This window comes from Erinaceus europaeus, chromosome 6 (genome assembly GCF_950295315.1).
Source record: "Erinaceus europaeus chromosome 6, mEriEur2.1, whole genome shotgun sequence".
NCBI classification, from domain to species: Eukaryota; Metazoa; Chordata; class Mammalia; order Eulipotyphla; family Erinaceidae; genus Erinaceus; species Erinaceus europaeus.
In genome coordinates, this window is record NC_080167.1 from 35,943,875 (window position 1) to 35,958,696 (window position 14,822).

Sequence of the window (14,822 nt, forward strand, 5' to 3'; positions counted from 1 at the left end):
AAAGATGTAACAGAATCTGCCAAAGTTCAAGTGCAAAATGGTGTCCTGACCGGGTGGCCCGACTGTTGTAATCAATGGTCTTAGAATGTTTGTGATGTAGACAAGAAAGGAGTTATGCAAAAACGTAAATAGAGGCGTTAAAACCAGAGTAACAGGTGCGGGGAACACCGAGAGGAAACCTAAGTCATAGTACAGACTTGAGATAGTTTGGGGGAAGCATGAACAGAGCAGTAAAGTTAGGAAGACAACACATAGGTATAAAGGAGCCGGGGGACCGCCTCCTTCACTGTATGGAGGAGCCACACCGGCGCCTGGCTGCTCCTGCAGTGACAGAGGCCCGGGGCGGCGCCGGCAGCCGCACGGTGCAAGGGCGTCCCAGACCTGGCCTGGGCTCCGGGGCTGGCAGGTTCCCCTGAGACCTCGCGTCGGGCGCGCAGCAACCAGGCAGCCGCCCCTACCAAGTGGGGCGGAGGGCCGGGGGCGGCGTCTGTTCCCGGGACTGAGGCGGCGCCTCAGTCTCTCGGCTGCTACCAGAACACCCGCCACCTCTCCGTAGGCGACATCTTGCTCGGAAGAAAAGTGCGGCGGAGGCGAGGGCTTTAGGCTGCTGCTCAGCGCGCCGGACAGGGGCCGCGGCAAAGCAGGTAAGCGCCGGCCGTCCTCTGCCTGGTCGTTCAGTGGGCGCGGGAGAACAGCAGGGCCCCCGCCTCCAGCGCCCCGCACCTCCTCTGCTCACTCCCGCACTCGCCCAGCCCAGGCTTGGGGGGGGCACCCTCGCCCTGGCCCCCAACCCTTAACCTCGCGTCGTCAGGCCGTTCCGCCCCACCTCCCCGGGGGCCCCTCGCCCCCCGGTTGTCAGGACCCGGTTGCTAAGCGAGATGCTCCCAGCCGCCCGAGTCCCCGCCCCTTCCCGGGGCGGCCCCTTCCCGCGGCTCACATCCCCTGTCCCGCCCCGCCCCGCCCGCGCTCCGGTCTGGGCGGGACTCTGGGTTTAAATGTCGCGGCGGGCCGGGTGGGTGGAAGGGGAGGGGCCGGCTTCTGTGTCTTGTACCAGGTTTCGTAGGTGGCGGCGGCGCAGAGCTGAGGGTTTTCGCGGCCCGGGCCGCACCATGTCCCCGGGTAGCGCGGTGAAGAGCGAGTACATGAAGCGCTACCAGCAGCCGCGCTGGGACGAGTACGGGCCTTGCTACCGTGAGCTGCTGCACTACCGCCTGGGCCGCCGGCTGCTGGAGCAGGCGCACGCGCCTTGGCTCTGGGACGACTGGGGCTCGGCCGGGACTTCGGACGACTCGGCGTCTTCAGCCTCGTCGGGCGCCGGGGCCCCCACGGCCCGCCGCACCCGGGCCTCGCCCCCGCCGTCCGCAGAGCCCCAGTCGCGGGAGGACCTGGAGCCGCAGGCGGGCGCGGCCGCGGAGGAGCAGAGCGCAGAGGCGGGAGGCGCGGGGGACGCGGAGCTGCCAGGTACCCGGGCCGGGGAGCGGGGGCTGGAGGGCAGGGGGCTGGGTTTGCTGTTGGCTTGTGAATTACCCAGTTCTTTTCGGTTTTTTCCATGTATAGGACAAGCGCTCCCCTCCCCGTTGTTTTATTTCCAGGCTTGGAGTGGGGGCTTGTCGGAGAACCGGCTTGCGTAAAAAAAAAATAAATAAAAATAAGGAAGGTGTCCGCCTGCTCTCCCCACCCCTTATTCCCTTAATCGGGCGGCCGTGAGTTCTGCAGTCTGTGACTGTTGAATTTCTTCTAGAGACCCACCGAGGTCTCTAATGTTTATTTCTACGCTTACCTGCGCCTTCTCCCTTTCTCTTTTGATAAGGGAAGTCTAGCTTTTATCAGATTCTCAAAGGTGACAACAAGAAGTTAAGAACTAGTGAGCTAATTTGGCTATGAACAGGACCGTTGTTTTAGTTCCCTGACCTCACTGTGTGGGCTCTAAAGAATACCTTGCATTCGTTTACACTGATTGTTACGTAACTCTAGTGGGAGAATATTCAAGTGTTAGATCCTCTCTGCTTACCCATCCAGTCTTCCAGAGTAGTGCATCCTCAGGCTGTCACTGGAAGTCGCTCTTGGGTGTTGTGCATCTGCTGTTCTGCACTTGGCGCTGCATGTTTCCTGTGTCTTCCACACCAGGATTTCAGAGTTGCATATTCTGGAGGTTGAGGGTGCTGGTTCTAAGGGTCAGGTTGGATTCCTTATAGTCTGGAGTATGTTTCCTTCCAGCTGTTCTCTGTATCTGTCAGACACCGACAAGGCTCTGACTATGTTTAGGCTCTACTGAGAAAACAATATTTTGATACTACACATCCAATCCCAGATTGTGACTCAGCCTTCAAACACAGTCCTCAGAGGCAAGCTGTAGTTTTTATCTCCCATTTTTTAGATGAAAATAAATTTAAAAAAGTAAATTCAGGACAAATGACCAATGACTTTGTTATTGTCACCTGTAGTTGGTAATCAATCACACTTTCAGACTCTCATCATAGAGGGGGCAGTGAGCCAGGGGACTGCTCTTGTTATAACTAATATTCAAATACAAGCAGTGCATTATATGTGCTAGAGCTACCTCACCATCTTACTTGTGAATTCCCACCGATTCCTGAATATAAGAATCTAGATTCCCAGCTTCCTTGAATCATTGTTAGAGATTGGTCTAGCAGAAGATGGTAGTGAAGAACGAACATGCCTCTTGGTCTCATCTTTTTCCCCACCAGTGAGAAAGAGTTGTCATTTGTCACTACACATGTATAAATTCAGTTTTTTTTTCATATGCAAGACTTTCATGCCACAGGCACAGTAGGCCCCAGGTTCAAGCCCCAGACCACCAAAAACCGGAGCTTAACAGTGCTTACAGCATCGTTGTTGATGTTCGCATAATAAGGCATTTAGTTTTTTTTTTTTAATTTTTATCTTTATTATTGCATAGAAACAGACAGAAATTGAGAAGGGAGAGGGAGATAGAGAAGGAGAGAGGCAGAGAGACACCTGCAGCCCTGCTTCACCACTCGTGAAGCTTTCCTCCTGCAGGTGGGGACAAGGGCTTGAACCTGGCTGGGTCCTTTCGCACTGTAGTGTGTGCTCTTATTCAGGTGCGCCGCCACCTGACCCCTAAATTCAGTTTTTTAGTCATTTTAAAATTAAAGCATTGGACTCTCAAATATGAAGTCTGGAATTTGATCTCATGCATCACATGTGCCAGCATGATGCTCTGTTTTTTTTCTTTCTTCCTCTCTGTCTCATTAATTAATATATTAATCTGGGGGTCGGGCGGTAGTGCAATGGGCTAATAAGCACATGTGGCGAGAAGCCCAAGGACTCGTGTAAGCATCCCGGTCGAGCCTGGGCTCCTCACCTGCAGGGAAGTCGCTTCACAGGCAGTGAAGCAGGTCTGCAGGTGTCTATCTTTCTCTCCCCTTTTCTGTCTTCCCCTCCTCTCTCCATTTCTCTCTGTCTTACCCAACAACGATCACATCAATAACAACAACAGTAATAATAACTACAACAATAAAACAAAAGGAGGGAAAAAGCAAAATTAAAAAAGTTAATATATTAATCCTTAAAAAATTACTGAGGTTTGGTGGTGCCCCAACTGGTAAAATACCATACCTGAGGACCTGTTCTGGGTTCAAGTGCCAGGGGCAGGGCACTAGGAAGGTTTAGGAGCAGTGGAGTAGGTTGCAGGTGTCACTCTTTCTCTCTCTCTCCTTTTGCCCCTCTCTCATTCTGTTTCTCTCTGTATCTATCATAATACATCTAAAATACGTTTTTTAGGTAATATTGAAGTATAGGTGGTAGTAGCTGTGTATGTCTGAGTTCATGAGTATGAAAGACAGTGAATCCTCCTACTAGCTAAGCTCAGTGATTTCTTCTCTGTTAGTATTTTTGCTTTAAGTATTGAGAAGTTTCTGCTTTCAGCACTCTCAACTGCAGAATCTTTTGCTTTGCTCTGCTCCTGCCTCTAACGGACCCTGATGATTTCTGTATCTGGCAGGATTGAAACTTCTTGTTTTGTTTTCTGAACACCAGTTTTAAATGTATTTAATTTTTATTTATTGTTTAATTTTTTTTTATATAGAGACAGAGAAATCAAGAGGGTAAAGAAGTAGGAGAGAGAGACCTATAGCATGGCTTCAAAGCTTGTGATATTTAACCCCTGCAGGAGGGGGCCAGGGACTTGAACCCTGGTCTTTACTCATTGTCATGTGTGCACTCAACAGGCTGTGCCACTGCCTGGCTCCCTAATGAACTTTTAAATGCAGTGCTAAAGATGAAACTTGGGGGGGGGGGGGACCTGGGTGGTAGTACAGTGGGTCAAGCCCCCATGGTGCAAAGCCAAGGACTAGTGCAAGGATCCCGGTTCTAGCTCCCCACCTGCAGGGATGTCACCTCAAAAGCGGTGCAGCAGGTCTGCAAGTGTCTGACCGTCTCTCCCTCTCTTTCCCTTCTCTCTTGATTTCTCTCTGTTCTATCCAACAACAGCAATAATGGCAACAATGGTAGCAGCAAGGGCAACAAAATGGAAAAAATGGCCTCCAGGAGCAGTGGATTCTTAGTGCAGGCAAAAAAAAAAAGAAAAAAAATTCTTAAAACTCAGGGTCTCATTCATGTACTCTATGACCGAGCTACCCCCAGCCTAGCTGCTTACATTTATTTTTGTTTTTCTGGTTTACAGTGTTGCCAGGTATTGAACCTGGGACCACCAAATCTCAGGCATAAACACCTGTTGCTATTTCCCCAGCACCCCAGTTTTTGTTTATTTTTTTTTAAGAGAGTGAGCTAGAAATAACAAACAGAACACAGGACTTTTATACTAAAGGCCCCTTGTGTTATCCCCAGCACCATATATGTTGATATCATAGCTTTTGGTGACTCCTATACATTTTTTTTTTAACTTTATCCTTTAGCATTCTCTCTTGGTTTTATTTTTACTGCTTTCCAAACCCTTACATAATGGCCCATCAACACAACCTCTTAATACATTAATTATGGAATATGTTAAATTCACATATACCTTCAATGCTGTGCCTTTGAAAAAATTGCTCAAAGCTATTCTGTAGTGTTTTGCATGCTTCCCTTTTCTTTTTACAAAATAACCAGCATGTCAGGTTCACTATCACTCTTGACATCTTAAGCTATCCCTCCCAAGGCCTCTGACCTACTTCCATTTGACCTAATTGCTACTTTTTTTGCCTCCTGCCTGGTTATATCTTGGGAGGGCCGTGGCGACTGCCTCTGGGAGTTCTTGATCTCTATATTGGATAGAAACCTTTGTTTTGTTCTCATATTTTCTTTGGCTTACCCCTCCTAGTAGAATTTACAGTAATTTTCTGAGAATAGGGTGTGTGACAAGTTAATCATGTTAAAATAGTTTCATTCTGTTGGTGAGTTTATGGCTAGGTGTAGAATTAGGTTGGGAGTAATTCTCTTAAAAGGTCTGGAGAGATTACAGTGCTGTGCTGTAACTTCTGATACTACAATTACAGTTCCATATCATTTTATTCTTTGTACACAGTGAAGGACCAGGGCTTTTAAGGTCTTCCTCCTTTGGGAAGTTTCTAGGTCTTTTGTTACTTTATCATGCTTAATTTTTTTTCTCTAGATATAAGTCTATTCTCTTCCAATGTGTATGTCATTTGTAGTGAAACTAATGTTTTGTCATTTTCTTGAGTTGTTTTCTCATTTCTGTCCTTTCTTTTATTCCTTTCTTTAAGTCCTTAGAGGTAATACTTCATGAATTTACCCTCTAATTAGCTCCCTCTATTTCTATCTTTTCCCTCTGTCTTGTTGGAGATGTCCTCAACATTATTAAATTCTATTATATTTTAATTTGTGGGGCCCTAATGACTTTTTAATATAACAGTTCTTGGGCTAGGGAGTTAAACAAATGGTTATGTAACCAAGGTTTTGAAACCCTAGTTTTAATCCCTAGCACCACCATAAGCCAGAACTGAGTAGTGCTTTGGTAAAAAAGAAAAAAAAATTCTGTTCTTAAATCATGCATATAGCTTCTTCTCTTACCTGCTTTAGGGCAATACTAGGAGCTTTACTTTTTTTTTTTTTTGTCTTCAGGGTCATTGCTGGGGCTCGGTGCCTACACTATGAATCCACTGCTCCTGGAGGCTATTTTTCCCATTTTGTTGTCCTTGTTGTGCTTGTTGTAGTTGCTATTGTTGTCATAGCTGTTATTGTTGGACAGGACAGAGAGAAATGGAGAGAGGAGGGGAAGACAGAGAGGAGGCGAGAAAGATAGTCACCTGCACACCTGCTTCACTGCTTGCGAAGCGACCTCCTGCAGATGGGGAGCTGGGGGTTTGAACCCGGATCCTTACGTTGGCCCTTGCGCTTTGCGCCATGTGCGCTTAACCCACTGTGCTACCGCCCAGCTCCCACAGCTTAATTTTTTTTTTTTTCCTTTTTCATTGTTTCTTCTGCACACACTGTTTCCCTTTCCACCTACTTCTGGGATGTGTGTGTACACAAACATACATGCTTTTAATTCTGTATTTCATGTTGGAGACTTGTCAAATACTATAGGCCCTTGCTTTTTCACTTGATCCTTCTAGGGGTTTTTGTTTGTTTGTTTGTTTGTTTGTTTGTCTTTTAGCAGAGCAATGCTTAGCTCTGATTTATGGTGGTGCTGGGGATTGAACTTAGGATCCCAGTGCTTCAGGCATGGAAATCTATTGCATAACCATTATGCTATCTCCCTCTTGCCAGTCTCTCCTCCCAACATTTATTTATTTTTAGTGTACACATATATTGACTTCCCATTATGTGTGATGTAGATTTAGCTCAGGACCCTTACTGTTGCCACTCCAACCCTCAGCCCTGTTTTGTTCTGTCATACTAACAATATGACTGTTTTGTTTAATTGCTACTCTAGGTCTGAAATGGCTGTGTAAATGTACCTTCAGGTTGACCACAGGGCATATTCTGATTATATTTTCTTTGATATGTTTTTCCTGAGTTAATAATGGCTTCATTTTTATTTATTTGCTTACATTCTTGTCACTTTTTCAGCCTGAATTAATCTGACAGTGCTGCAGAATCTGTCAATTGCTGGGCATGTTAGGTATTCTAATCACTCTTTTCCCTCCTTGGAGACATTTCTTAGGAATTCTCAAGTTTCCTGTTCCAATTTAGACATAATGCTATCCAGATCTGACACAGTGGTCAAACAGGGCTTTTCTGTTTGCTTGATTATTTGTCATTTACCTTCTTGCTTAATTCCTTCTGTTTTAAAGATGTTAATTTTTAATAATAATAATATTATTATAACTATTTTGCTACCAGGATTATCAGTGGGGCTTTGTTACCTGCAAAACAAATCTACTGCTCCTGGTGACCTTTTTTTTTTTTTTTTTAATAGAGACCGAAATGGGGGGGGAAGCTGTAGAGGGAGGGAGGAAGAGAAACACCTGCAGCACTGTTTCATAGCTTATGAAGCTGGGGTGGGTATGGGGGTGGGGTGGGGGTTGGGGTTTGAACCTCAGGCTATCACAAGGATTTTAAACAAAATGACGTATCTTTTACAATGAAAGGGGGAGGGGCTTGGTGGTGGTGCACCTTATTGAATGCACATGGTACAATGCACCATGTGCACTTAACCAGCTGTGCTACCACCTGACTCAAGCTACAATGCACAAAGACCCAGGTTCGAGCCTTTGGTCCCCACCTGTAGGGGAGATAACTTCACAAGCAATGAAATAGGTCTGCAGGTGTCTTTTTCTCTCCCTCTCTGTCTCCCTTTCTCATATCAATTTCTTTCTGTCCTTTCCAATAAAATGGAAAAAATGGCTGCCAGGAGTAGTGGATTCATAGTGGATTCATAGTGCAGTCACTGAGCCCCCGTGATAATCCTAGAGGGGGAAAAATGGTAGGGTTGGAGAGATAGCAAGTACATTACCATGTGCACAACCCAGGTTCGAATCTAGCACCACACAGGGAAGCTCTGGTTCTGAATTATCTCCTCCCACCCTTCTTCTCTGAATGAAAGTCACCTGGAAAGGTAAAACTGTGTATATACAAGGTCTTGGCTAAACACACACACACACACACACACACACACACACACACACACAGTAATGGTTGACAAAATCCTAAAATGCAATTAAGAGAAATACTTGTTTTTTTTTTTTTTTTTTGAGAAATATTTATTTTGATGGTTGATATTCACCTCAGGATAGACAGTCCTGTTGCCTACCAGAGTTTCCCCAAGTTCTAGTGACATAATTTTGGATTGCAGAAACCATGGGCCCAGATACAGTCATTGCTATCGCAAGCAGTTGGGAGGTCCCATTGAGAAGGAATTCTCATCTCTAGCTCTTCATACTGGGAATACATAGCTGTGCACCTACTGAGTAACTATGGAAACCATTCCCTATTGTGATTGAGAAACTTTCAAATTAAGATCACCAGCTAGCTCTTCAAGAGTAAATAAAGGCTAGGAACACTTTTCCCCCCTTTGTTGGGGGATTAATGTTTTACATTTGACAGTGAATAGAATAGTTTGTACTTGCATAACATTTCTCAGTTTTCCATATAACAATACAACCCACACTAGGTCCTCTGTCATCCTTTTCCAGGACCTGTACTCCCCCCCACCACCACCCCACTCACCCCTGAGACTTATTTTGGTGCAGTATACCATAGGGAACACTTTCTGTAATTATGGAACATCAAAAAGAAATGGAATCTTACAACTTGAGTTTGAGTAACTTAAAAAAACATTTTGCAACTGTGAACAAACACCACATATCAAGATTTCCTGAAGCAAGAAATTAAGATGATTGGACTTATCTTGGGGAGTTGTAGGGGGAAATCATTACACAATAGTGCTTTCTAGCTTTTATTTAATTGAGCTACATAATCTGAGAATATGAGTGACAGTGGTTTCTTTTGAATTGTCTTTGTTCAATCTGAATGTATTTACTGTCAAATTTAAAATGGGACCATCTGAAATCTTTCACTGACTTGTTTTTGCTTTAAGTGAAAAAGCTATAAATGAAATGTTACAGTGTTATCATAACTTTTTAAAAATGTGTATTTATTTTGGATAGAAACAGAAAAATTGAGGGGGGGAAGACTAAGAGGGAGAAACAGAGACACACCTGCAGCACTGTTTCACCGCTTGTGAAGTTTCCTACTTGCAGATGGGGACCAGGAGCTTGAACCAAGGTCCTTGCACATTGTAATGTGTGCATTCAACCAAGGTGCACCACTACTGGGCCCAAATATCACAATTTTTCAACTGGAATATTTAAGATATAGTTTTAAACTTATGTCATGGGAGTGTATTGGGGGCTGCTTAACCCAAATATTTAACTAATTATATGTAAATATAACTTAAAAGTGTTTTTATCTGCTTTCTCTCTTTTTAAAAAGCATTGCCTGTAATTGATGTAAAAGAAAAGCCTGAGAAGATCAGAATAAAAGAGACTGACAGATCACCCAACAGAATTGAACCTTGTCAACAGCCAAGTGCCTTATTTGCTAGAGGAAGTAGAAAAACAGTTAGAAGTCCTCAAAGATCATCAAGTAAAATAAAAGAAAAGCATCCATTTGCTCTTTATGGGTGGGGTGAAAAACAGACAGATACAGGAAGCCAAAAAACTCATAATGTCTGTGCTTCTGCTCCAGTACATGAGGTATGTTTAGAAACATCTTGCTTATTATCTGCTTTCCCTGTAGGGGATGGGGGGGGGGTAAGGGAGATGGGGAGTGCTGTTTCCTGTGGTTACAGGAATGACTTGGAGTCATGGTAGATCATAGAGAATGGTCATGTGGCTCAAGGAAAGCTGAGACTGGTTGGCAAATGGGATGCTGGATGTTGCCTCCTTGGAGATCAAAGGGATTTGCTAGGAACCAGGGTTCTCAAGTTTCTTGTGGGGGATAGGGGTGGGTGAAGGTAGGGGGTGGGGAAGGAGAGCTACTGAGTACAGGGGCACAAACAGGGCTGGTCGCTGCCCATGTGGATTTGTCATGGTTCTCTTGAAAGGTTTCTGGTTCCTTTGGCTTTGATAACTGGTATTTTCTCAACTCCTTTAATTAGTTTATTAGATTGCTTCTCCTGAAATTCTTCTATCATAAAGCCCCCTTTGTTCTTGGGTTAAATTTGAATGATTATGTCCCTACCCCACCCCCATGTTGCTTTTTACTCCTAGGAGCCTTAGCTTTTCTTTAGCTTAACTCTGGTTTGTCTCAGTGTGCAGCTCTGAAAGTATGTCAAGATGAAGGGGTGCTTATGTGTAGAGCCACGAGACAATTCTGTATGTTAATGTTAGTGCTATTACTACGGCCTAAAGCAGAGAATGAATGCAAAGTAGCAGAGAAAGTACAAACTGTTTGAATTCCAATTAAATACCATAATCAAAATTTTACTTAGCAGACTTCTGAACCCTAGCAGATTGCTTTATTTGGAGTGATATTTGAGACAGCAGAGCTGTGGCATAATAAAAAACTTCCACCATCTCCACGGGATTAAATTTAACAGGATTTATCTGTAGTATGAGAGATGTTAAAATCTCAGGTGTTAAAATCCTGTTTTGTTTTTTTTTTAGTATATTGTTGTGATACATGATTTTTCAAGAAATACTTATTTGTACTCAATGCTAAACAGTTAACAGTAATTTTCCTGTCAACCCCAATGCAAATTAGCTGCTTACCATTTATATTTAACGTTTAGTTAACTGAACAGTTTGTTGCTTAGTCTCATTTTCACTGATAAATGGGTAGACCACAGACTCAATGGTAACTATGTAAATGTGGATAGAATGGGCTGGGGAGGATGGAAATAAGTCTTTAACAGAAGTTTGGTTGTGCACAAGAAGTGCATGTTGGGTTTGCCTCTGTCCTGTTTCAAACGACCCAAAGGAAACTTTATTGGATATATATATATATATATATATATATATATATATATATATATATATATATTTTAACATTTTATGAGAGCGAATGAGCAAGAAATGGTAATCAAGCACCCCTATTTCATTTATGATGTTCTGTTTCTTGTCTTTCTTGTTTTTACTTGGTGGGGGGATTGAACTTAGGATCTCATTCAAGCAACAATTACACTCTCACTAACCCTGTCCCCAAGGTACTATAAATATTCTTAAAAATTAGTGCAAAAGCCATGAAAGTTATTATGTTTTTTTTTTTTAATTATTTTTAGATTCATGAATCAGCATTGCGAGCCAAGAACAGAAGACAGGTGGAAAAAAGGAGACTGGCTACTCAAAGGCAACGTGCTCACTCTGTAGATCTGGAGAAAAACAGAAAGATAAAACCTTTGTCTTCTGAAAATCCATGGATGACAGAATATATGAGATGCTATTCAGCAAGAGCTTAAAGGAAGAACAGTTGCTTGGACAGCTTCTCTTTAAAAGTATTCATAAAAGAGAACAAACATCATCAAAAGAAACCTGGACATAGGTTTTAAAAACTAGCTACTCTTGCAAGGTTTTCCTTAGGGAATTTCCAAAGATTATTGGATGGATTTTGGTCACCAGCCTCAGCAGTAAGGTGACAGTTGAAGCCATAGACATTTGGTTATTTATGAAGGTAATTCCCTAAGTATTTAGTACTGCTATAAGAGTTTTGTTTTAAAGCATTTTAATCATTTAAGATACTGACACCAAATGCCTTTAAATGGCAATAGATGCTTAACATTCAGTATTTATTTCTTAAATTTAGATAGAACCCATTTTTATCTTGTTTTGAAAAACTTTTCAGATTCCATAGCTAGTAAGATCATTCCATCTTTCTGCCTGAACTGTACTTTCTTTCTGTAGTTTTCTTTGTGAAAGACTATCAAGTCAAAAGTAAGTTTCAGCACTTAACTGATTCCATGTATTGTGAAACTATAACTTTGGTAGTTCCTGGAAAATTAAACTTACTTATATTTCAGTTCAGTACTTCATGTAAACTATGATATTTAAAAAGTTTCTGGACTGGGTAAGGATTATCATTTCTCTTTAAATTATCATACAGGCACTTATTTTCCAGTAGTTCAAATGCATTCCAATAAATGAAGTGTCAGTGAAATGTGTTCAGAGTAGTACTGAAGTTTATTTTGAATCAAAGACCATCACTTATTGTAAGATTGATTTTTTTAATTTAAACATAATGGAGAATCAGTCACTTGGCTGTAGTTTGACCATTTGGCTCACAGCCATTGTGGACTTACTATCTTCCATAATAGTTGGCAATGGTTTTTAGAACTTAAAATCTGAAATTTCATAATACACTTGACATTGTCTTGAGAAATCTAGCTCACTTTCTTCTACTTTTTCCTCAGTTCACTAATAACAAAGCTTTGATGATGTACACTGTTCAGACTTTTGTTTGAAATACATTATTCCAGCATTCCTAGCCAATAGATCTCCTGTAGAACCAAATGTGAGAAAATGTTGGGGTGTGTATAGGCATAAATGTAAGTATGTAAACATAATGTTCATTTTCTTTATTGTGTTTGTTCTCAGAATACAAAAATGATTTTAAGAAACAGTGTTTCCATTTGATGGGGACAGGAAGGATGAATGCTAAGATTCTTTACAAGTGAGAAAGAAGTTTTTTTTTATACCTGGAAATATGTGAATGAGAATGTGTTGGATGTGAGGTTGAACATTTCTTTAAAGTAATTACTCTAGGTCTCTGAAGGTTATGGCCAGTTTTCAGAACAAAAAGGGTTTTATTTCACATAAAGTCTTCACCATATGACTGTATTAATGTTGGAAGACTCATGGTGAATAGTCATGGACTTTTTTTATAAAAGGACTTTTAAGATACTACATTGTTTTGAGGTCAGTTTGTTTACATAGCTCTCCTAGTCACTGAGATATGTATTAAATAAGACATCTTATGTGTTGCCCCAAGCCACATGTAACCTGTTTTATTGAATTTTGCTATTAAACATTGCAAGTAGCTAATGATCAACTCAGTGTGGCAGTTGTGATGGTATAGCTGACTATAAAAACTTTTCTTGAAATCCAGTTCCTGCATGCGTAATTTTAGCCACACAGCTCAAATATTCATGTTGCTTCTGACAATCTTAGAAAATATAGCCTTTGGGGAGAGTAGTTTGCCCCCACACTGATGAACCACCTTACATATCCCACTTTCTATAGGCTCTGAATAAACCAGGCCCTTGTTTAGAAGACAGACTTCTATGTAGTGTACTTAAGAGAACGCCAGAAGATAAAATCTAAAAGACAATACTTTTTTTTTTCCTTAAGTAGAGGAGCAGGATTTCTAAAGCACTTTAATATATATGAACAATGAATAAATCTCTGTGAATTAACATATGAGCCTACCCCTGTGTCCAAGTCATTAGCTGGTAGGGTTCCCCCCCCATCTTTGGGGCTATTTTATTTATTTTTATTAAAAACAATCTTTTTTTATTGCCACCAGGGTTATTGCTGGGGCTTGGTGCCTGCACTATGAATCCAATGCTCACAGCAGCCATTTTTTTCCTTTTTTTTTTCCCCCTTCTTTTTTCTATTTTTATCAGGTAATACAGATAGAGATTGAGAGGAGAAAGGGAGAAAGACACCTACCTACAAGCCTGCCTCACCACTCTGCTCATGAAGCATCCCCACCCCTGCAGGTGGGGAAAGGGGGCTTGAACTCAGGTCCTTGAGTATGGTGATGTGTGCACTTAACTGGGTGCACCACCACCCAGCACCTAGTGAACATGTTCTTAATTCTTAGAACAATTTGTGAGATAATGAAGTAACTAAAAAATTTTTCATATTGAAAAGTTTGTAAATGTGAAAATCCAGAGATATTTAAAATATAAAATAAAACAGTGGTACTTAACTCATAAAAGTTTGCTTTTAGGGACTGGCTGGGGGAAAAGAGGAAATTTTGTCCCAGAAGGAACTGTCTGAGGGATTAGCTGTTAAAAAAAAAAGAAAAAAAATTCACTTTTAAAGTTTTAATTTTTCAGGTTTTTTAAAAAATGTAATGTATTCTTCACCCTCTCTAAGCTAAGCCCAATGCTCCAACCAGGGTGTTCCTCTCCCCCTTTAAATTGATAATGCTACTCTGGGCATAATGTTTTATAAAAAGAAAGAATTCTTGATATTGAAAATGTTTTAAAAGCAGTACTGGGGAAGAAGCCATGCATTTGTTAGAAGTTTTAAGTTTTTCTTGTTGGTTGCTTCAGTAAGAAATAGTTTAGTGGACAGTTTTGCATTTCACTAGACTAAATAAAAAAATATGGTGCTACTATTTATATACCTTTCTCTGTAGTTGGTTTGGTGTCAAACTGCTAATATCTGACTATTGAGGTCCTTACTAGACTCTTGAAGTTACCCTAAAGATCACTGGCCATTTCAGAATGTTTGCTTCCAAAGTGGACTCTTGTACAGTAGGCTGAATAGGGAGCCAGTGTATACTTAACACTAAGTTATATGCAAGTGGCTATGTCTGGATTTTGGCCCAGATTTGTTCCCCTCAAGTTTGCTAGTATGAGATGAAATAAGGTTGTTCCTATAATACTTATTTCCATTTTGAAATTTAGGACACCAGAATGAAAACATTAAAATCCTCTTTTTGGATTTCTTTTATAATGAATAAAACCATATCTAAGAAGTCTCCCCATGTTATTATAAATTTGGGTACTGTGTTCATTTGAAAATTCTGATGTAACAAAGGCTGGGCACTTATAACTATAAACCTCAAGCAAAGGGAATTTTGTGTTGTATTTTTTTAGGATTATGTATTGCTTTTAGTTTATACTTAGTATTTCAATTATTTGGAAAAATGTGAATAAAGTTAGTATTAAAGACTGAAGTTTATACTTTGTTGGATATAACTGATTATTA

General features: G+C 41.5%; 2 protein-coding genes and 1 pseudogene across 4 annotated transcripts in view; 2 read left to right on the top strand and 1 right to left on the bottom strand.

Annotated features, from left to right (window-relative positions):
- The first annotated feature begins 447 nt into the window (after window positions 1-447).
- On the top strand, window positions 448-12,930 carry CCSAP (centriole, cilia and spindle associated protein). Of its 2 annotated transcripts, XM_060192029.1 has the most exons (4): window positions 448-644; window positions 1,064-1,461; window positions 9,379-9,641; window positions 11,168-12,930. In XM_060192029.1, exons 2-4 carry the CDS (start codon window positions 1,110-1,112, stop codon window positions 11,342-11,344), a joined length of 792 nt encoding a protein of 263 aa, XP_060048012.1. In that variant the 5' UTR covers window positions 448-644; window positions 1,064-1,109; the 3' UTR covers window positions 11,345-12,930. The 2 variants fall into 2 exon arrangements, with proteins under 2 accessions (XP_060048012.1, XP_007538692.2); XM_007538630.3 differs by lacking the exon at window positions 448-644 and having other exon boundaries at window positions 977-1,461.
- The window catches only part of RAB4A (RAB4A, member RAS oncogene family), an 82,652-nt gene continuing 78,962 nt past the window's right edge, over window positions 11,133-14,822 (bottom strand). For both annotated transcript variants that reach the window (XR_009550217.1, XR_009550218.1), the window contains exon 9: window positions 11,133-11,257. The gene's annotated coding sequence lies outside the window, so the exon portion shown is untranslated. The remainder of the gene's footprint in view (window positions 11,258-14,822) is intronic.
- LOC132539170 (small nucleolar RNA SNORD22) lies at window positions 13,770-13,888 on the top strand (annotated as a pseudogene).